General features: G+C 32.5%; 1 protein-coding gene across 1 annotated transcript; it reads right to left on the bottom strand.

The window, feature by feature from the left end:
• Positions 1 to 181: 181 nt before the first annotated feature.
• On the bottom strand, positions 182 to 18,313 carry LOC134716473 (aquaporin-10-like). Its single transcript, XM_063579475.1, has 7 exons — positions 18,227 to 18,313; positions 11,383 to 11,509; positions 9,744 to 9,881; positions 8,890 to 9,008; positions 8,268 to 8,485; positions 1,299 to 1,459; positions 182 to 231 (listed from the first exon to the last, which is right to left on the bottom strand). The coding sequence occupies exons 1-7, from the start codon at positions 18,311 to 18,313 to the stop codon at positions 182 to 184; spliced, it is 900 nt and encodes a 299-aa protein (XP_063435545.1).
• Between the last annotated feature and the right edge of the window lie 4,292 nt (positions 18,314 to 22,605).

The following is a 22,605-nucleotide window of genomic DNA, read 5'->3' as shown; positions in this document are numbered from 1 at the left end:
TTTAACAACAAGTGCACCTACTTTTTAATTTTGTGATAAATAGTGATAATTCGCACACACATATAAATATAAAGATAACAAAAATAACCACTTAAAGTATATACATTTATTTACATGATTTATTTTGTGGATATTATACATTATGTAATAATAGTTTAAATATGCTGAACATTATTGTACTTTATGAATCTTGTGAAATGCCTCTGTTGGTGTATACTTCTTTCTCTTTTTCTATAATAGAAATAATATTTTCTTTGATAGAGTAGAAACATATAGCCATGATGATAACATAAAACATCATCTTCAAACAACACACAGGCACTTGTCTTAAAATACCCCCTTATTTACCTTGATAAAAGATATATAGGAATTTTTTTTATGAGACAAGTGCCTATGGAACAACCCTGAAAAATAACTTTTATTTTTGTATACAACATGTACAATTCCATGAGCTTGCCTTTGTTGGCTATTTGTCTCATATCTTATCAGACTTCGTTTCCTTTCAATTACAGGGGTATTGTAAATGTTAATAATGTTTTGTTTTACGGGTTTTCGTTGGCACGTAAATGATATTTTTTACTGCACTATTCATGTATATATTTTGTCTGTCACTGCATTATACGAACCATAAAATAAAAAAAAAACCCGTTAAAGTCATATGAAACGAGTGACCGGTGAAAAATAATGTTCTTCCAATTCTTGAACCAATGCATACAAACATCATAAACTTAATTAGTCTTCTGTGCACGAATTTATCATTTTTTTCGCATACATTTCGTATAATCGTCAATTTTTTTTCAATCGGTCAGTGTTGTTGTGAAAATATGGCAGGTACGTTAAGTTCGTGTTTTGAAGCCGAAGTTTAACGATTGTCACCTGTTTGTCAACAATCAACAAAAAATCAACAAAAAAGCATGGAAATTGAGCACGTGTTTACATGTAAATTCAGTTAATTATAGTTTATTTTAAGGACATCCACGCGTAATGCGATCACGGATATTTACGAGATGGGTCACACTGAGGTCACTGTGCATACGGAAAATAATGTCGGGGGGGGGGGGGGGGGGGGTGGGGGGGGGGGGGGGTGGTGGTATAGTAAATCTCTTCTAAATACGAATATATTAAAGAATTTCTTTAGAAAAAAGTACATGTACATGAGTTTTATAATGAAAACTAACCATTGAGTTATAAAAAAACATATGCAATATTTTTTTTAATTTGAGGTTTCTTATGACTTTAAGTTTTAGTTAATTGTTTTATAGATACAACACGGGTCTGATGAGAGAGATCAATCTTACCTGAGAATTTATCATTCAATTCTTGAATCTGTATATCGCTACTTATTTCAACAACTTCCGGCCAGTGAAATCTTATCAAAAACTGGTACAAAAAAGCCCCAAGTATGGCTCCTACGTGTGGACCCAAAACAGGAATCCAAAAATATTTGTAATCATTGTAACTGAAAATAATTAAATGAACTTCAATGTATGTTATCAGCGCTGAATATTTTTACAGACGTTTAGTTTTACGATTGCTTTAAAATCATTTCTTAGATTGGAGTATAGTTATTTTTCTGGGAACGGGTTTACAACTATCCAATATACTAGTATCTTATTTTATCTCGCTCAATTTAATTCATATTTAGTAACGGAGGGTTCTTCTATAAATGAACTGTATAATATGAGGTTTGCTCATTGCTCAAGGTTGAATGGTGACATACACGCTATTAGGACTCTGGTTGATATTTTTCTCATTGTCAATCATAAAACTCCTTACTTTTACATTATTATATTAAAAAAAAACTAAGATGTGGTATGACAGCCCATTAAGACAACTCTCCACAAGAGACCAAATGACAAAGACATTAACAACTATAGGTCACCGTACGCGGGTACGGTCTTAAACAATCAGCATTTTCATATTATTGTAAGCTTTTATCATTGTTTGTGTACTGAGTAAATCAATCTAAAGTATTTTGTTAAAGATGGACATATCAGGCAGATTATGATCATAAACAACGTCTTTACATTTTTTTTTGAATCACCAAGATTTTCTGTGATACTGATTCGACTGATGCTGTTTAGTTCAAATCTATACAGTATTTGACATTTATTTCCATTGTCGGATGTGAATTTATCTAACTAAAGACAGTTCAGAAATTGTATAATTCCACGAGTCATCATGGTTAATATTGTCTTTTGACAGTTTTAACAAAGTTATATAAAAAGAGCGATTAACGCAACAAAAAAAATCGGTGTTAATTTGATAGTTTTTTTCATGTTTCTTTTTTTTATTTCGCGTATATTTACAACACAATTATTATTAAAATATGTATCCATTATGTATTATTTTTTATTATAAAATGGAAGCATTAAACCAATTTCAAAGTTAACTCAACTCTGATCTTGCTTTCATTAAGCTGAACCAGAGATATGTATTGTATTATGTGTCTCTGGCTGAATAGTGAAGTCATTATTAGGTTAGATATATTACATATAAAAAAGAAGATGTGGTATGATTGCCAATGAGACAACTATCCACAAAAGACCAAAATGACACAGACATTAACAACTATAGGTCACCGTACGGCCTTCAACAAAGCCCGTAGCGCATAGTCAGCTATAAAAGACCCCGATAAGACAATGTAAAACAATTCAAACGAGAAAACTAACGGCCTTACTTATGTAAAAAAATGAACGAAAAACAAATATGTAACTCATAAACAAACGACAACCTCTGAATATACAAGCTCCTGACTTGTGACAGGCATACCTCATTTACGAGTACTAGACTAGTCCGACAGATAAACAATCTATCTGTCTGTAGGACTAAACTACTCCGAGATGAGGATAGTATACCTTACCTGATAATGACTTCACATTATAAGCAAACTAACCAAAGATTCTACCTTTACCTACACACTCAATGCATTCTGTTGTAAATGTGAGCTTTTGTTTGATACGGTATTTTGTGTTTATCACTGTTGTCTTTTGTTGTATTTGTTGTCGTAATAACAATATCACTGTACTTAAACGGCCGTGGGTAACTTAAGTTACCCACAGCCCAAGATGGAGCCGCCTGGCTTCGGTTAGGAAGTTTGCTCCTGTATACTTACAATACCATGAATTCAAAAGAAATGTTCAGTTATTAAAAAGTTTTAAAAACTTTTAGGGAAACTCTGCAATGTAAAACGTGGTTTGTTACTACAAAATAAACGATTACAGCACGATTTGCCAAAACACTTATGATGTCCGTAACTTCAAAACAACTTGTCCGTAACTTTTTTCCTTGTACCAAAAGGGATGTCCGTAACTTTAGCATGATGTCAGTAACTTATAAAGAATCTTTATTTGTGGATGTAATTATCTTAAAAAAGAAATGATAAATAACAAAAATACCGAACTCCTAGGAATATTCAAACGGGAAGTCCTTAATGGAATGGCAAAGCCAAAAGCTCAATTTAACACATCACACGAATGGAAAACAACGGTCATATTCCTGTCTTGGTACAGGCATTAAAAAGTAAAATTACAAAAAAACTTAACTCTGAAGAAAATTCAAAAAGGAAAGTCCCTTATCAAATAGAAAAATCCAAAGCTCAACCGAATGGATAACAACTGCCATTTCCCTGACTTGGTACAGACATTTTCTTATGTAGAAAATTGTACGGCAAAATTAATGTATCTTACATTCAACTGACTTTATAGATTGTTAACTGCTTAAGGTCACAAATCTCACCATTTCCAGCTGTAGAAATTACATTAATAGTGAACATATGTAAATCACGTTAGGAGAACAAGTTTGGAGGTCAATCATTAGCAGAAATACATAGATGAATTCGATAGTTCAAACCTCCAAAGAAGAAATGCATGATTTGATACCCGATCTTATTAAATCCCTGAGGTCAATGAAACTTTTAGAAAATTTTAAATCTACCTTTATTGCTATAATAAAAATTGACACCAGTTCAACAATATATATAGCCTTCCATCTACTCCTTGAAATTGGCATTTTTTTTTCTCACAATCAACAACACATCACACTAGATATAGCGAAGAGACCATACTTTTTTGGCTAACAATTCAGAAATTATTTAAAGGAAATAAAATTTTTTTTTCTGCGGCTACACAGGCCAAGGACTCATCAGTGAACAATCTATAAAGCTAGAAAATGTTAGATAAATTTCGCCGTACCGTCAGATCCCGTTTTATCCCGGGAATATTTAAAAAAAAAATTAACGGAAAATCCGTTACACTCTGGTTTGCCTTTTTCTCTTGTTTATTTTGAACAATATCGTTATTGTATAAATCTATGTAATAATTAATGGGTTTGATAGTGTTTATTGTCCTTTGAGTGTTGAAATTGGCGTTGAAATTGTTAATCTTATAATATTGAAAAAAACGTTACCCACATCCGAAAATAAAGTTACGGACAGTCTGATTATTTTTGACTTAAAAGTTACGGACATCTTATGCATTTTTTAAAAGTTGGCTTTGCACTAAAGTGAAGTCAAAATTAACAAATTTATAGTGATGGTAAGTGATTTCTTTATTCAAAAATCCTATCAATATTTACATAGATCATGAAAAACGTTGCAAAAAGTAGATTTCGTATCAACTATCATCTCATCTAGTTTAGAGTCCGCCATCTTGGGCTGTGAGTAACTTAAGTTACCCACGACCGTTTAAGCACAGTGAATATGAAAGATGTGGTTGTTTCTTCTGAACTGCTGTTCATACAACCTCTGGGATTTAAAACAGAATCTTCGAAATTCCATCGCAAAACAAACAAAAAATGTCAGCAAACACGTTCCAAGATGAAAATAAATTCAGAACATGTTTTTAATTATATTGTTTTAGCTCTTGGTCATATACTTAGTTATATCTAAAATATTTGACGATTTAAACAACAAAGTTATGCAAAAAAACGGATGTCCAACGTTACATTTTCAAACAACTTTTATGTATAGTGATGCTATTTCTTATTCTCTGATCTTCCCGAAACTTGGCGGGAACAACGACGTGTGTTGGTTCTTTGTGACATTAAAGCCGTTTTTTTGTCCAATTTTTTTTTGACTCGGTGACAGCAGATTAAGCTTAAACAAGAAATATGTCCAACGACGTTTTTCGTTGACTTAACGACAAAAAGTGAATTCTATGAGTATATATAGAAGAAAATGTCTTAAAAAGGTAAGATAATAATAACATCTTCCGATAGAACAAATATTTGCCTCCTTGTTCGTGAGTTCAAAAATTGTAGATTTTAAAAAATCTTCTCTACGCAGTCGTTTTTCAACCGGTAGCCGTTTTGTCCCACTTGATATTTCATTTGTCAAAGCTCTAAATGTGTTTTTTTTACCTGATATTTCAATAAGTTGTTTATAATTTATTAAAACAAAAGTTAGATACACGAAGAGAACAAAATCACAAGAATCTTTTTTTATTTACTACATATTTGAGTCTAAAAGTTATAAAATGATACGAACATTTACAAAACGGTAGCCATTTTGTCCCAACGTCGGAAAACGTCAAAAATCCGAAAAAGCTTATTTCCGACGTAACAAGTTTGTGCTAAAAAAATTTCAATTAAATGTTCCAGATAATGAAAACAAATCCTGTGTTGAAATTTATAAAAAAAAGATATTGATGGTAGTCGGAAAAAGGAAGAGCTGTGCCTTGTGAAGGTGAACACAAAACCGGGAGAAAGGTTCAAGTACTTTCTTGAATTGATATCAAAGTTTTCAGCACACGTTTTTCGTGCAAAATGGCAAACAGAACAACTGAAATCAATTAAGAGCAACTTGAAAAAAAGAAGCTATTTGCATTCATGAATTTTCTGAAAACTATTCGTGTAAAGATAAAATTGAAATTAAATCATGCTATTTTCAGAAAACGGAAGTTTCGATACATGTATCCGTGATTTATAGGCATCCAATTGCAAATCTAGACGGTCCGTCCGATCCTGAAGTTAATGCTGGATTAGTTGAAGAACAGTTTTTGTTATAAGTCCTGATCAAGTTCATGATCATAATTTTTCACATGAGGCGCAACGGCAAATAGCGGATTACCTAAAGAGGATTAACTATGATATGAAAACCATGCACAAATGTACAGACGGGTGTGCCACACCATATAAATCAAGGCACTGTTCCGGAGATATAAGCTATGCAAAACAAGATTTTGGTTTCAATATAGTTAGAAACTATTTTTAAACATCACATGCCAAAGGAGTACAAAATTCGGCAGGGGGGTTAATAAAAAATCAAGCTGATTTTGCAGTGGCGAGAGGAAAATTGTTTATTCAAAATGCAAATGATTTTTATAACTTTTTTAAGGACAATTTAGAGACTCCAAGGCAGTCCGCTATATGCAAACGTCGAATTTTTAGATATGTTGAGGAAGTTCCCTGAAATAGAACAAGATCTTTTAAAGTCGTTCCGTCAGTAAGGTGTATTCATCAAATCAGAAGTACAAGTCCTCGAACTGGTTTAATTCGAGACTTGTCCTGCTAGGACTGTTCCAACTGTCCCGATGAATATAATGCTTGTACTAGCGAAGCCGGAATTTTTCGTAAATATAAACTTTGTCATGAAACAGAGTTAACCGAAAGACTTATCGCAAATAGCAATGAAAATACTTTCATTGAATTGATTCAACCCGGAATTATTTTAGCTGTTTTTACGGACGATCCAGGAGAGAACTATTATATTTTAAAGTGTTTATCCGACGTTAAAAAACTAAACCAATCAACTTTTGATGACTGGGGAAACACTTTTCAAGCTGGGGTTCAATTAATTGAAGGGTTGTATTTTGATAAATTATGTGTTAATGGAAACAATATTCAGTTCAAATTAATCAAGGGAAAAAAGTCTTTAATTTACTTGAACAGTGTTATATATATTTGTATTGGGGTGGAATCAAGGTATGGAAAATTTATAATGACAGATGATATGCACCATGACATTTTAGCAGCATGTGATTAAAAAGTTTTGTACATATATACATGTAGTTTTGTTTTAATTTATTTATGGAAAAACTTTCCGTCTTATTTTCCCTTCTAAAAAAAAAAATAATATAGACAAAAATAACCAACAACACAAAACAACCCGAATGAAACTTACAAATTCGACGTTAAAATTTCGAAAAATCCTCTTTGACGTCGCATTTTCAGTGTAACGTTAAGTTGTAGGAACATCGTGCACAACGTTTGTGTTCTTGGAATTTATATCGACAACTATATGGTATGGTTTTACTCCTTCTTGATGCCATACAGTTGCATGCTTACATCCACTAGTTTGTCATTTGAACATCTGGTTTGAAACATGAATGGTCTCTGTTTTTTCGTAGTATATGGTTGCTTTCTAATAGACCACTTTCGAGTTCATCCGTCACCGGAAAAAACTCGTCAATTATACGCGCCTTTATCACCGTCATTTGTGCGTTTAGGGGCGTCGTCACTTCCTTCCAAAGTTGAGCGAGTGGTTGGAAAACTATTATTTCTATATTGTACGAATTATTCGGCAAATTGAATTCTCAAAATTGACAATCAACACTGCTGTCATTAGGGATTTGTCAGTAAGTACCTACAGAGCAACCATTATTTCTAGTTTATCCTGCACAAAGACGATCACTAAGACGCTTGATGAACGTAAATAGTGCAGGGATACAGGCGAGCCCCTCTATCTGGTAAATGACGTCATAAAGGCGTGCATAATTGACGAGTTTTTGCCGGTGACGGATGAACTCGAAAGTGGTCTATTGCCGTGTATGTAAAATCTTTTTTGTTCGTGAAACATTTGCTGAATTTTTATGAACCAAAGTGTTTAAAAAAAATTCGCTGCTGGTCGAATATAGTCCCTAGTGTGGGGCAGTGTGTTACTTGCCATTTTTTTTTATACCCCTTCCAAATGTATTTCTCAATGTTTTATGCCTCAATTAGCAAGTCGAGGGATGAAATGACACTGTCGAAAAATTTGGGTCATGAATTTTAAAGTAAAGTTGTGATTTGGTCAAGTTGAAAAAGGTTAAGAATTAAGGAACCTGTCAAAAGATTTCAAGACCCCTTTAACATACAATTGTCCATATTTTGAGTTAGAGCCGATGAAGTTCTCTATAATTTTTATATAATTTGTCCCAAAAGTAGTACAAAACACTGTAAAAATTTTATTGAGAAAGCGCAGGTGGGATTTTTTTTTTAAATTTTCACTTATTGTCTAAAAGAAATGCACTTCGAAATAAAAGTGGTCTCGATCCTGCTGATGGTCATACCTGAATACTCCAACTCCCCATCCAGCAATAGACGTGAATATTCTTGGCGCCAAAGTACGTGCAGGATTGATGGCGTATCCACAGTTGAAATGGTAGGTCATTCCAATCAAAGTCACTATTAAACCAATGGCGATTGGCATCAACCCTTTAGGTGTTTCCATGTTTGTTTCATCTGTTATTGCTAATATACAGATTAGTAGCATGCCTGTTGCGAGAAGCTAGATACAAAGAAAGTTGTACAATTTATTTGTGTAAACTTCATAATTGATACTAGTATACTTAATGTGTAAATAGTTTCATTCTTTTACTACACAAAGTGCTCTCATCTTCCTCCTTTAGAGAGTCTTTCGATTTTGTTGTCAATAAATATAAATAATTATATTTATCATAAAGTTAAATTTGTCTATACAAGGGCTATTATACAAAGTTGAAAAGTTAAGGATGAACTTATCTGAAATTTTGAAATCAAGTTTAAAAGGGCTTTTCATATTTATGTCGACACATTTCATTTTATTATTTATGTATTTTGTAATATGTATACATACCACTTTACACAATTATATTGTTTTTGTTTTTTTTGAAAAAAACCTATCATTTTGATCAAATTCATTGTTTACAGTACCTGGTCTCCAAAACAAGTAGCTACGGAAGCAAAATGTTGTGGATAAGTTGACCAGATACCAGCTGTTGCGTTTGGTCCAGATACCATTCTGGTCCCTCCGTCATATTCGTTTAAAGCATCTGAAAATAGATACTCTTTGTACATCAAGATAATATAACGAGTAATAAAGCAGTTCATTAAAATGAATCTTGAAATTACAAAGTACTTATAATAATGTTTCAATGTGATCAACTAGCTGAAAACATCAGAAATGCAAATACGTCCAAATATTCAAAACACAAATGAGAATGAAAATGAGGAATATGTGAAAGAGACAACATTCCGATTCACTGAAGGCCACAAATAGGACGTCAACGCAGCGAGTAAATCCGGCTCCCGGAGGTGGGCTTCAGCTAGCCCCTAAATGTGTACTATAGTTCTGTGAAATGGACGTCATACAAAACTCTAAAACCTACAAATGAACTAAAACTAAATAAACAAAAAATATTAACAAAGGCTCCTGATCGACTTCGGACAGGCGCCAAAATGCAGCGGGGTTAAACATGAATTTTCAAATCTCAACCCTCAAAAGTCTATTTTATTTAATTGTTGTAAAAGGTAAAGATGGAACAAGAGACAGCAATTAATTTAAAAAAAAAAGTCCTCGATACTCTTCAAATTAGTACTAATTTGGCATTTTCAACTTTTATTGACTTTTATAGCGACACTGGTGAGTCTTTTGTAGACAAATACAAAATTTTAATCCTAATATTTGTGATGAGTTTGTTCACTTACTGATAATACAAAATCTGCATACAATATGTTTATTTAATTAGTTATCAAAAGTACCAGGATTATAATTTTATAAAACCTACCATAATATACAAAATAAATAACAGCTGATGCTAAAAAAGATCCTAAATATTGGCCTAACATATAAAATGGTACTTTCTTCCATGGGACTTTCTTGATGCAGGCCATGGCTACAGTCACAGCTGGATTCAGATGACCACCTGCAAATAAAAAAAAAATCAATCAATTTTGATGTCTTTCCTAACACACATAGGTTTACTGTGTCGTTTACTGTCGCAGAAGTTATGCTATTTATTGCTATCACATGTTTGTGAGTTATTAAATCTTGCTGCTACCGACGAATATAGAATAGTGTGAAGGGTGATGCATGCATAAAACAATCCTTAGGTCTGGTGTGCATATAATTGTAGTCCATACACTGTATGTTGCTCTTTGGATATCATATGAAGGTGAAAAACGAGTCGTTTCCTATTCTTTACAGCGCATTTGTTGTATTATTAATTATTAAATATTTTAATATCATAATTACAAACCTGGTTTCGAACCATGGTAAACGTTTCGAAAATTATCTGTGACGTCACTTTTACCTTTAATTTAGATGTCATTTTGTAGCTTTTTCTAGTCGGTGACAATTCATGTTTTTTTGTGCTGTTTAATGTGCTGTCCCATTTTGTTTTACTTGGTTTTTTTGTGTGGTTAGTCACCTCTTCAGTGTTGACATGGGCATTTGAAACATAGATTACCTAAGCCGTATTTAGCAAAACTTTTTAGAATCAATGCTCGTCGACTTTGTACTTATTTGGCTTTCTTAACTTTTCTGATCTGAGTGTCACTGGTGGGGACTTATGTAGATAGTTATCAAAGGTAGAAGGATTATAATCTAATAAACAAGACGCGCGTTTCGCCTTCATAAGACTCATCAGTGACGCGCAGATCAAAATAGTTATAAAGCCAAACTAGTACAAAGTGGAAGAACATCACGGACCAAAATTTTATTAAGGAGCGCCAAATACGGCTAAGGCAATCCATGCTGGGATAAGAAAATCCTTAGTTTTTTGAAAAGTTCAAAGTTTTGTAACAGGAAATTTATAAAAATTACCATACAATTGATATTCATGTCAACACTGAAGTGCTGACTGGACGAAACGCATATTTGGTGCATCAAATTATAAGCCTGATAACTTTGATAACTATAAGCATGTCGAAATGACCTGTTGTGTTTTTCTCTGTTCTAAATGTTCTTGTATTTATTTGTACTGTAATCCTGTCATGAAATGTTGTCATTATAGGGTTATATATAACATTGCCATTTAAGCGCGGGGTTTAGCTAGCTGCAAAACTAGGGTTAACCCACCATTTTTACTTAAAATGACCTGTACCAGGTCAGAACAATAGCAGTTGTTAGTTATAGTTCGTTAATGTGTGTGTGGTGCATTGTCGTTATGGTTTTTTGTTGCAATACAGTGTTCTTGTTGTTTCGTTGTTTTCTTCTTATAGTTATGTGTTTACCTCAGTCTAAGTTATTAACATGGATAAGTTTTCTCTGAATCGATTTATGACTTTCGAACAGCGGTATACTACTGTTGCCTTTATTTACAGACATATCAGTATTGACTGTTTTTATTATCAATGTACGTGTGTCAAATGGACAGCCAAAGAAACCAAATCTGTCACAATGTATTCTATTTATAATAGTTTTACCCGAGATACCACCAGATATGTAAACTCCCATTGTCACTGCCAGTCCCCATGACCAGTGTATAGAGGAATGGTTACCAACGCCATTCCGACTTAGAACTGCTTGAGCGACCGAACCATCTCCAAATACCTAAAAAAAATCAATAAATACAGAGTTATTGATTAAAAGATCATTCAGTGAGTAAGGCAGACACAATGCTTTGTTTTTGGTTGTCTTGGAGTATATAAAACACGATAATCTCTAATGAAACAGTAATTAGCCCAATTTCTCCGCTAGTCGTTTAAGTCATAGGGTCAAAACTTGTCACATCTTACTAAAAAAAAAATATTTTAGAGTCTTATATTTTTTCACAAACATTAAAACATTGTTGTGACGTCATTCTATTATTGTACCCGTTCTTAATTTCAGTGATTGGACTACCATTTACCTGTAAGAAACTGTTATGTTAGACTTTAGCTGTCCGATATTTTTAAGAATAACCCTCTTCTTTCTTAAAAATATTGGACAGCTTACGGTAGCATAACTGATTCTTACAGGTAAATGATAGTTCAATCACTGAAATAAAAAAAAAAACACTATTAATTACCCCAATTGTTTTCATCATGTAAACAAAAAACAAACAAAGAACAAATGACAATTAAAAATAACCATATTTTATTTAAGTCACAATAATTATGTCACTCATCAACATGGTTTCTTGAGGCAAATATCGCCTTTCAATTGATTGTTAACACTACCATTACTTATATCACAGCCTCTTTTTCATGATTTTTGGTTTTCTCTTTTAGCACTAAATCCAATAATTTGATTATGCTCGTTGTAAGTCTTGTTTTGTGTTGCCTTTATGAATTTCCTTTTTCAAAATATTTATCTCGTCCGTCTGTTGGTAATCAAAATCAACCTCTGGTATTGCTCTTATTCTTCTTAAATCATTTTCAACTTAACTTAAGGTTCATCATAACAAATGGACAAATATGGCCATATGTTCACCTCTAAAACTATTCAGTGTACAGACTTACCCGTAAAGTTTGGAAAGTTTTCAGAGCTGGCATCCACTAGATATAGTGAAATTTTCAAAATTTTGTAAACAGGCAATTTACAAAAATGACAACATTATTGATATTCATGTCAACACCGAAGTGTTGACTACTGGGCTGGTGATACCCTCGTTGACGAAACGTTTACCAGCAGTGGCATCGACCCAGTGGTTTAAATAGTTATCAAAGGTACCAGGATTAATTTAGTACGCCAGACGCGCGTTTCGTCTACATAGGACTTATCAGTGACGCTCATATCAAAATATTTATAAGACCAAATAAGTACAGAGTTGAAGAGCATTGAGGATCCGAAATTCCAAAAAGTTATGTCAAATACAGCTAAGGTAATCTATGACTGGGATCAGAAAATCCTTAGTTTTTTTTAAAATTCTAAATTTTGTTAACAGGAAATTTACAAAAATGACTTCATTATTGATATTCATGTCAACACCGAAGTGTTGACTACTGGGCTATTCCCTCGGTCATCGAAACGTCAACCAGCAGTGGCATCGACCCAGTGGTGTAAATAGTTACCAAAGGTACCAGGATTATAAAAGTTTGTGCTTCAAAAAGAAAAAAAATCATTTTTGGATTTTAATGGGCATTTTTTTCCCTTTCTGCCAAAGGTGTAAAAATAAACAAACACCTGAATTATTTTGATACTGTCCACTCAGAAAAAACCTCTTTAACTCACCTGTCAATGTGTAGATACCTATTGTTCGTGCCAATCAAGGACAAACCAGTTCTTACCTGAGAGGGAGCATCTCATAGTTATATCCCAACTTAGTTTATTTTTACACCTTCTACAGGAAGCGGAAAAAATGCCCAGTAAAATGAAAAAAAAAAGATTTAATTTTTCTGATATGCAAAATACATTTAACTTTTATATATCTAGTGGATGCTAGGCCTTAAAACTTTCCAAACTGCACAGGTAATTCTGCACACAAAGTAATTTTTGAGTTGAAAATACGGCCATATTTGTCCATTTGTTATGATGAACCTTAAAATAAAAAAAATGCATAACGTAATGCTTCTTAAATTTGAAAGATCATATCAGAGATCAGAGATTTCTGATACATGCGAGGCATGGCCATTAGATCATTAGTTCAATCATATATTGTTTATAATTAAACCACAATAATTGTTAGAACTATTAATTGACAGTTGTACAATAGTACCGATTGAAAATTGGTTATTTTAAATGAGCACTTTCCTCAAATAAACTTGTAAGAATATAAACAGGATATTTTAAGAAAAAATAGTTTAATCTGCTAGGGCCACGAACCAAAATGGATAAATCAGGCCTACCGCTAACTAGTAGCACAAGAAAGACCATCCTTTGTCGGCGAAGTCAGTTTGAAAGTTACTATCCATTAAAGGAAAGTAACCTTCTTTTAATTATTTTAGTGTTACATGACGTATAAAAAAAATTCTGAAGTCAGACACTCAAATCAATCAATGTGTTCGTAGATAGTAGATGTTTTTGTGTTATGTTAAATTGTTCCTTTTAAAACTGTTATACGATGATGACTGATGTGCCCGTATTTTGACTATTTTATTTATTGTGTCTGTTTATTTAAAGCATTAATGTAAATATAACGGAATTTGATGATACTATCATTAAAGTGAGAGGGTTAGCGCTATAAAACCAGGTTTACTCCACCATTTTCTACATTTGAAAATGCCTGTACCAAGTCAGGAGTATGACGGTTCTTGTCCATTCGTTTTTGCCATGTGATTATGGACTTTCCGAATTGATTTTCCTCTAAGTTCAGTATTTTTGTGATTTTTTACAACATATTTCGTATTACTTCATAATTTAATATCAGATGACTTATCTGTATATATCAGAAACATAGTCTGATGTGGTGATTTTTTTTCAATATTTAACCATTGATATGAATTAGGTGAATAAAAGGTTGACGCTGATCACATACATGAATTGGGGTATGTTTTTGCATTGTTAACGACACTCCTATACCAAAGATAGGTTCCCAAATGTAGTATCTGACAACATACCTCTTTAAATGACGTATGTGTCCACAATACGAACGCAATGTGTACATAACATTGTCCTATGCAACCGAAGTCGAAAAACAGTTTACTTTTGTATTCCAGAGATCAATCAAGACGAAACGGGCGACTGGCGTACAAAATTATAAGCCTTGTACATTTGATAACTATATGCAATAAATGACCGTGTAATTTGATATATAGTGAAATCCATATGGAAGAGGGTATATAGATATAGTGGAAAACAGAAGGAAATCATTCAATGTTGAATATATTGAAATCGAATATTGAATATTGAAAATTGGGTTGCAGTATTAGTTTGAATTTTTATTCAAATACGCCCTTTTCTGAAATAAAGTAAAGGAACATGGATCTTCCTCACAGTTCACGACTCTTAAGGTTTAAACTTAAAGGGGAGTCCGTAAAAAACGACCAAAATCAAATGTTGTCAAACTGTTTGGTACAGCTAGTTTTAGAAGAATGCGAAGAGTTTAACCTAGTTTTATAGCCAGACAAACATCTCACTTGTGTGAGAGTTGTTTATAGTTCTGTGTCATATAGATTTAACCCATTTCTCTGACGTCAGTATATTGTTCTATCAGTGGATTATTTTTCAAGAATCCACTGACCACCATGTAAACTTAAGATAACTTATTTTATCACTTTAAACTTTTAACCTACGATATATTTTCTTCTCAAAAAGGAATAACTGATGAAAGGTTCGAACTCGCGCGTATTTTCGACAGTAAAGTCTGTAGTCTATGCATGATATAAACATTATAAAATCAAGGAATAGTAAATATTACTTATTAGAACAATTTCTTGATAAAATAAACAAATGTTATGACTTTTGACATGACTCAATACGATAAGTATGTTTCCCGCTATGTTTTTTTTTACTTTGAAAGATTCTAGGACAGGTGGTTTCTGATGTGCATTCTGTCGCAATATGTATTCAAAGTGTTGTTTCAAATTTTTTTTCACATGGCCATTAAAGAGGGAGGTTTGGCCTGCCACAATACCAGGTTCAACCCACCATTTTTTCCTTTAAAAATGTCTTTTACCAAGTCAGAAATATGGCCCTTGTTATATGATAGTTCGTTTCTGTGTGTGTTACATTTTAACGTTGTGTTTCCCTTGTGTCGTTTGTTTTCTCTTATTTTTGAGTGTGAATTCACACTACTATACGACGTGTCACGGTACATATCTATCCCTAATTCATGTATTTGGTTTTGATGTTATATTTGTTATTCTCATAGAATTTTGTCTAATGCTTAGTCTGTTTCTGTGTGTGTTACATTTTAATGTTGTGCCGTTGTTCTCCTCTTATATTTTATGCGTTTCCCTCAGTTTTGGTTTGTTACCCCGATTTTGTTTTTTGTCAATGGATTTATGAGTTTTGAATATCGGTATACTACTGTTGCCTTTTTTTAACCTGAATATTTTCAAACAGATTTTTAAAAGTTTGTTCATGAGAGAATTTCAAGTTATAAGAAATAAAAGCAGTCTAAATGCGTTATACAGATTTAACCTTGCGTCTGGTAGACAGCCTTATTTATCAAACTTGCTCGATTTTAAGTCTACAAGGTAATAATTGTTAGCACGAACAAATTGTTTACACATGAATCAAGTTTTGTATAAAATGAATATGTGCGAGACTCCCCATTTGTCAAATGTGAGGAGTCCGTGGAACACTTCGTTCTCGAATGTTCTGAATATTATCTTATACGAAATAATTATTTTACCGATATAAATGAGTACCTAAGTACTAACTTCCCTGACTTTTGCACAGAGTTACCGTCCTACGAAAAGATGAACATATGGCTAGGTGAATATTTTTAAAAGATTGATCCAAATGTTTGTAAATATGTTGACACTTTTAGTAAAAAGATGTTGAGTAAAATGTACACTTACAGATCCCAATTTTAGAAAATTAAGCTAAGATTTTATATGAATATATAATACTATTATGTTTTGCATGAATGTTGACTTATTTAAAAAAAAAAATTATCTTTGACATTGTCATATGTATATTTTATTTCATTGTACATTATTCATTGTATACTCTTACAAATCTATGCATTTGTAAATATCCTGCTTGTAAGTGCCCCCGTTGTAAAAGGGTAATTTCTTAATAAATAAATAAATATATATATATGGTAAAGAACATCAGTTGTTCGACCTGTTAGTCAAATACGTTTTGTTTAAATATACTTTTTCACTTTTTTTGGTCTTTTGGAAAATGTTGTTTGTGCTGTATTCGGACCGTTCTACAACGAAATTTCTTTTACATGCACACGTCCAACGCAATCATAGGTCTGAACGTAGTTTTCAATTAAGACTTATATTTTTTCGTTTGGGCTTGTATCATATTTTCCCTCCGGTTTGTATGATCCGTTCATCCTATATTGACTCTTAAAATTCAAGAGTCTATCTGAAATTGAGGGTAAATTATATGGCCTTCCAAATACCGTTTCGATCCCTAACATCACTGAAGAGACATTTATTGTCGTAATCTGGATCTGGTGTACAACAACATATTGACACCTTGTGTTTGTTGCATAACATCTTGGCCACAAGTTTATCGTTTTCTGTTTAATATTATATTTATATTAAGATCCATTTTGTTACATCTCGTGATCGATTTCATTTGGCAATCGCCAATGGCAGTCAGCAGGGTTTAAAACACCAGTTGTTCGAGCTTTTAGTCAAATGCGTTTTGTTTAAATATTCTGTTTCACTTTTTTGGTCTTTTGAAAATGTTGTTTGTGCTGTATTTAGACCCTTCTACAACGAAATTTGTTTTACATGCACACGTACAAAAATTGCGGTTTTTATCGAACGCAATCATAGGTTTGAAGGTAGTTTTCAATTTAGACTCGTATATATATATTACATACAACTCGTTTAAACATCAACCCAACAATGTAAGATCTGTAAATTTGCTTTCGCAATTTTGTTGTTCTTCCCATGCGGGATTTGATCCCATGCTACTGAGATATCGTGACACCAAAGGCATGCGCTGTAGCCGTCCCGCTAGACCAAACGACCACGTGGACTTCATAAAAAAGAAGCTTTCAGAGGCCGGATATATATCATGCCATGGTCTCTTTTGTACATTTTGGTCTTCACTTGTTTCGGTACTTGTATAGGTAGCACTCCACAGTTAGGTGTGTAGTTTCGCATTTTGGTACCTGTGGTTTTTTTTTTAAATATGAGAGCTAGTGTGCAATAAAGTTCATTTTTGGATAGCTGAGTATTAAAATAGCCTTTGTATTGGGTTTATATGAACATCAAGGTTATGTAATGTATGTAATATAGGCCGTTTTTTGTATGAATGTCCGTATTTGCATGTCCATACCATACATTGGTTCGGCAATTATTGTAATGTTTTTTTCCATCTTTTTATAGCACGAATTTTGAGATTGAATTTTACGAAAAAATTAGACGAAAGACACCCATTTTTTTATTTCATCATTAGGATGATTGATTAAAGCAGTTTCTAAAAAGGTATCACTCAAAGGCATTGAAATTCTAGTATGGAAGATACTGATTACATACATATGCACATGTATAACACAAACAGTTAGGTTAATGTATTAGAAATACAGGAATAGAAGATGATAAAACATTTTGTGGCTAATCTTAATTTTTTTTTCTAACTGTAGAGTGCTACCATATTCATCCTTGACTTTTTTGGGATTTGAGCGTCCCCGATAGAGGTAAATCAAAGAAAGCGTTTCTAACTTATATACAATTTTAAAAGTGTTATTTTCATAATTTATATAATACTTACTATCAATGTGAAAGTCCCTAAAAATTCCGCTAAAGTTTCTCGAGCAATATTATTTCTAATCCTTACTTTGCTGCTGAAATGCTTCATTTTGTCACTTATATTGATAATGCGACTATTAAATACCAATACAGCACATCACTGTTCGAACGAACACAGTTAACTTGTAAGAACTAGGTTATGTATACACTAGAGGTATTAAACATTAATATTCAGGCTATTCAAGACCAAAGGTTTTCAACTGTATATTGTCTGGCTGAATACATTAGGCCACTGTTGAGTAGATATAATGTTATATTTCTAAGTACTTAACCTTGTAATAAATGTGTATTATGTCACGAAGAAAGATGGAAATAATAATAATAATAATAATAATAATAATAATAATAATTAAAAACCAATTGTTCAGAGAACAATTGAAGGTCTTTCCATCAAAACAATGTATTTTGATATGAAAAGTTGTGAAACTAAGTTTAAAATGTCATTTCAATCGTCAAATGATAGCTCCTAGTAAGCTGATTCCAAAAATATATTGTTTCCATACATTTTTTTTAAATAAGGGAGATAATTTGTTACTTCCAGTTTGAAAAATGTTACTTCCGATTATATTTGAATATTTACTTGACACTGATTCCAAAAATATCTGGTTCTATATACTTTTATATTGATAAAGTACAAAAAAATAGCTATTTCCGGTTTACAAAAGGTCACTTCCGGTTGTTTTTTACAAGGTTAAATGGTTTAATACCTTTTTCTAAAAGTTGAATATCTTGATCATGTATACATATAGAATAAAAGCAAAGGTCAAAATCTAGAACGTCAAATTAAGCTATGACCTTGAAATCAATTTCAAGGTCATAAACCAAGGACCTCAAATCAAAAGACCTATATCAAAAGACCATAGGTCTTTATTATATTATGTTAATGAGTTATATCACCAAACGCGTATTTTTAAATACAAGAGGGGAGAAAACTCCCTTTTACATTCAACGTACGCTTGCAATCAAAATTTACATCTTACGACATGTCGCAACCAACAATTTAGTAAAAATAATTTGTTGATATCTTATACAGTCTATGGATATAAGTGAAAATAAGCCAAATTCAAATATTAGAATATGACCTTGACCTTTGACCTTGACCTAATTTTCATTTTTTGGGACCAAGGACCTCAAATCAAAAGATCCTAGGTCTCTATCACTTATGATTTATAAGATAGAAATTCATATCACTTATATTAGATGCATAAGGGGAAATAACTCTCATATGGAGCGGTCATATCGCTTCGGTCAAAATAGGACAAATCATGCGAAGGATATAACGAGCAATTTTGTAAAATAAATTTGTCATAATCTTTTACGGTTGCGAAGGAGATGCGCTAACAAGGAAAACAGTGTTTGGGGAGATAACTCCTACAAAGAAAAGTATTCGTTTACGCAGGGTAAATTTCAAAAGCGCATAAACTGTTTGATATCATATACCAAATATCTAAGCGACATATTGCGAAACAAATGTTTATCACAAGAACAAAATTAGGCGGAAGAAAAAAATAAATAAATAAATAATCAGAAGAAAAACAATAGGTCTTTCCACAGAAAAGTGGAAAGACCTAATAATAATAATAATAATAATAATAATAATAATAATAATAATAATAATAATAATATTAATAATGATGATATATGAAAATTAATACTTTTGAACTGACAAAAGTTGCATAAAATCACGTTAATACCAGTGTCTTATAGTCAGTATCTCTCCTGCCTGTATTTCACCTCAATGTAATGGAGGAGACCTCCCCTAGTAGGTTAAAAAGCTCATCCCGAATTATTGGCGACGTCAATTGGAAAAAGATTATCCTGTAAAGTTAAGAAACCTTCTTTTAATTAGGTAAGCGTTACAAACTCATCTTCGTATCACTGTACCTTAAATATCAAATAATCGTTATAAAGTATATTCAAATGTGCTGATCACTTCCATTCTGCTCCATAAACCATTTGCATGTATTACATAACATAAATATGAAACAAAAATGCTAACGCTGGTCCTATATATGAGTGAAATACATATTTTTTTTTTACCGAAACGGCACCCCTGTAAGAAAATATAAGATCTCAACCCTACTACCTGACCCAGATCTTTTAAATAACACGTGTGTCGACAAGACGAAACCAAAGTAGAAAAAATATATTGTTTTTGCATTCCAGAGATCACTCAGTTTCTGAGAAAATATGAAAACCATATGTAATAGATTTTCGGGCACTATTCATACATATTTAAAAAACTTAAAATGGTTGAAAAATTTAGACACGACGGAAGATGACGGTATGTAAAGTTATTGTCAATCTTTTGCAGGGAAAGTATTGCAATGATCCAACACTTGCCCAGCGGAAAATTGCATGAGGTGTAGTTGCTACGATCGGCCTAGATTGGTGAAGTAGTACGAACTGTGTTGCGGCAAGTCCTAAGTCAGGAGCGTGTACTTGTCCGTGACTGCCGTTAATTGCTGCCTGGTATTTTCATTCTTTGTTTTTATGTTAATCATAAATCAGGCTTTTAGAATCTTTTGTTTGGATTGTTTTAAAAATTTTGACTTAGGTGCATGTGAAAACTTACAACATAATATTGGTTTTGCTTATTGTTAAAGGTGATCTACATTTGCATGAATCCTTGATATTTGGATATTGGTCTCATTGAAAATCAATTTGATAAAAGTTTATTTCTGGTTTTGCAAGTGAAAATAAAAAGGTATTGCAAGTGCGAATAAATATATCAACATAAAATTTAGTAATTATAATCATGAATGAGTTGTATTAGAATTCTAATATCGATTTTCACGTCAATTGTAAAACTCAGTATGCAAATGACAAGCGCAGTATAATACATGGCGTAGTTAAATTCATTTCGTTTTTGTGTCGTAAATATGAATTGTTTGTAGAGTATCCTACACCGATGAAACGTATAATCTTCGTTAACAGTACACTATTTACTTGATATGAAATGAGATATATATTAAGTTATGTTTTTAACGAACTTTAAAATCTTGACATTTAATTTTCTAAATCAAATAAAGTTGTACCTTGAGCAAACTGGGAGAATTGTGATTTGATAATAATTTCATTGTTAATTGTGTTTATTTAACCCCAAAAAAGTTATGACTATGCCAATCTATAAAAAAGTGTCATAGTGGATATTGTGAACTTGCATTTATCTGCAGAAAAAATAACTTGCACGAGTTTTTCCTCCTAGAAAGGATACCTGTACCGTTTTCAGAAACTAAGTAATGTAGTCAACATCATGAAAATCCTGCTGGCCATATAGTAAATGGAGATCTTTGCAAGATCTTTGAACATCTTATGGAGTATATATGTCTCAATTTATACATTATACGTTAGCTCAAAAAGCATTGATGTTGTTGAACGAGGAATGCTGCTTTCTCAAAAGTTGCTTAGACAGGGCTATGAATCAATCAAATTAAGTAAATAATTCAAGACATTTTACGGTCGCCATCCTGACCTGATTGGCCATAATGACAAAATATGTCAGAAATCATATCTGATATTCTTCCTCAGTCTTAATAACCTTCCATCATTACCGAACTGTACAAAGAAATAAAATTACGGGTGCCGTATACGGTGCAGGAAATGCTAACCCTTCCGCTCTTGATTTCACTCCCGGTTTTTAGTGGAGTTCGTGTTGTTTCTTATTTATAACAGTTGATGTAAGTGTCCTTTGGTTTTGTGAGTCTTTGTTTGCTCCTTAGTTTTGATTGTTATTGTCTTTGCATTGTTTACAAATGAGTAGCTCTAACAATTTGAAGTAATATTGAATCTTTCAATTTTTCTACAACTAATTAAATATTAGAATCTCAATTAAAAACAAATGAATACGTTATACATTGTACAGAGCTAAAGCTGTCCACTAAAATAAGATACGTAAATACAAATCAATGTGGTCATAAGCAATTTGTTTTTGTAGCACTGAACTATATTAAATGGCAAATAAACCGAAGGTTCTAAGCCCAAAATGCTGGACTTTTAATCAGCAGCATATTTGTGAAGTTTGGTTGATTGGTATATTTACAAACATTAGGTATTTGAATGAATGCTTAATGTGCACCCATACTGTGCAACTTGATCTCTTATCCTTATCTGATGTACAATGTATACAGGACTCTTTCACAAACAAAACATCGTACACAATTCTTTATTTCCCCCTCAGAAACCTCTATTTTTTTAATGGTATCAAAGCCTCACAAACCCATATTTAAGTGAGTTCTTTCATGTCATATTCTATTTAAATTAAGATTTTGGATGCTATCGACACTAGAGGGTCTACTATATATGATGATCTATTAATCGATATTGACTCAGTTTGACGAT

This window comes from Mytilus trossulus, chromosome 4 (genome assembly GCF_036588685.1).
Source record: "Mytilus trossulus isolate FHL-02 chromosome 4, PNRI_Mtr1.1.1.hap1, whole genome shotgun sequence".
Lineage (NCBI taxonomy): Eukaryota > Metazoa > Mollusca > Bivalvia > Mytilida > Mytilidae > Mytilus > Mytilus trossulus.
This window is presented reverse-complemented; position numbering and strand designations above follow the sequence as displayed.

Bases quoted from the DNA above. Each gene is read 5' to 3' on its own strand.
- LOC134716473 (XM_063579475.1), bottom strand. From the start codon at position 18,313: ATGAAGCATTTCAGCAGCAAAGTAAGGATTAGAAATAATATTGCTCGA. The intron at 9,009-9,743 runs GTAGGTTTTATA...ATCTATTTTCAG, and splicing joins TATTTATTTTGTATATTATG to ATGCTTTAAACGAATATGAC. The intron at 8,486-8,889 runs GTACTGTAAACA...CTTTGTATCTAG, and splicing joins CTACTTGTTTTGGAGACCAG to CTTCTCGCAACAGGCATGCT.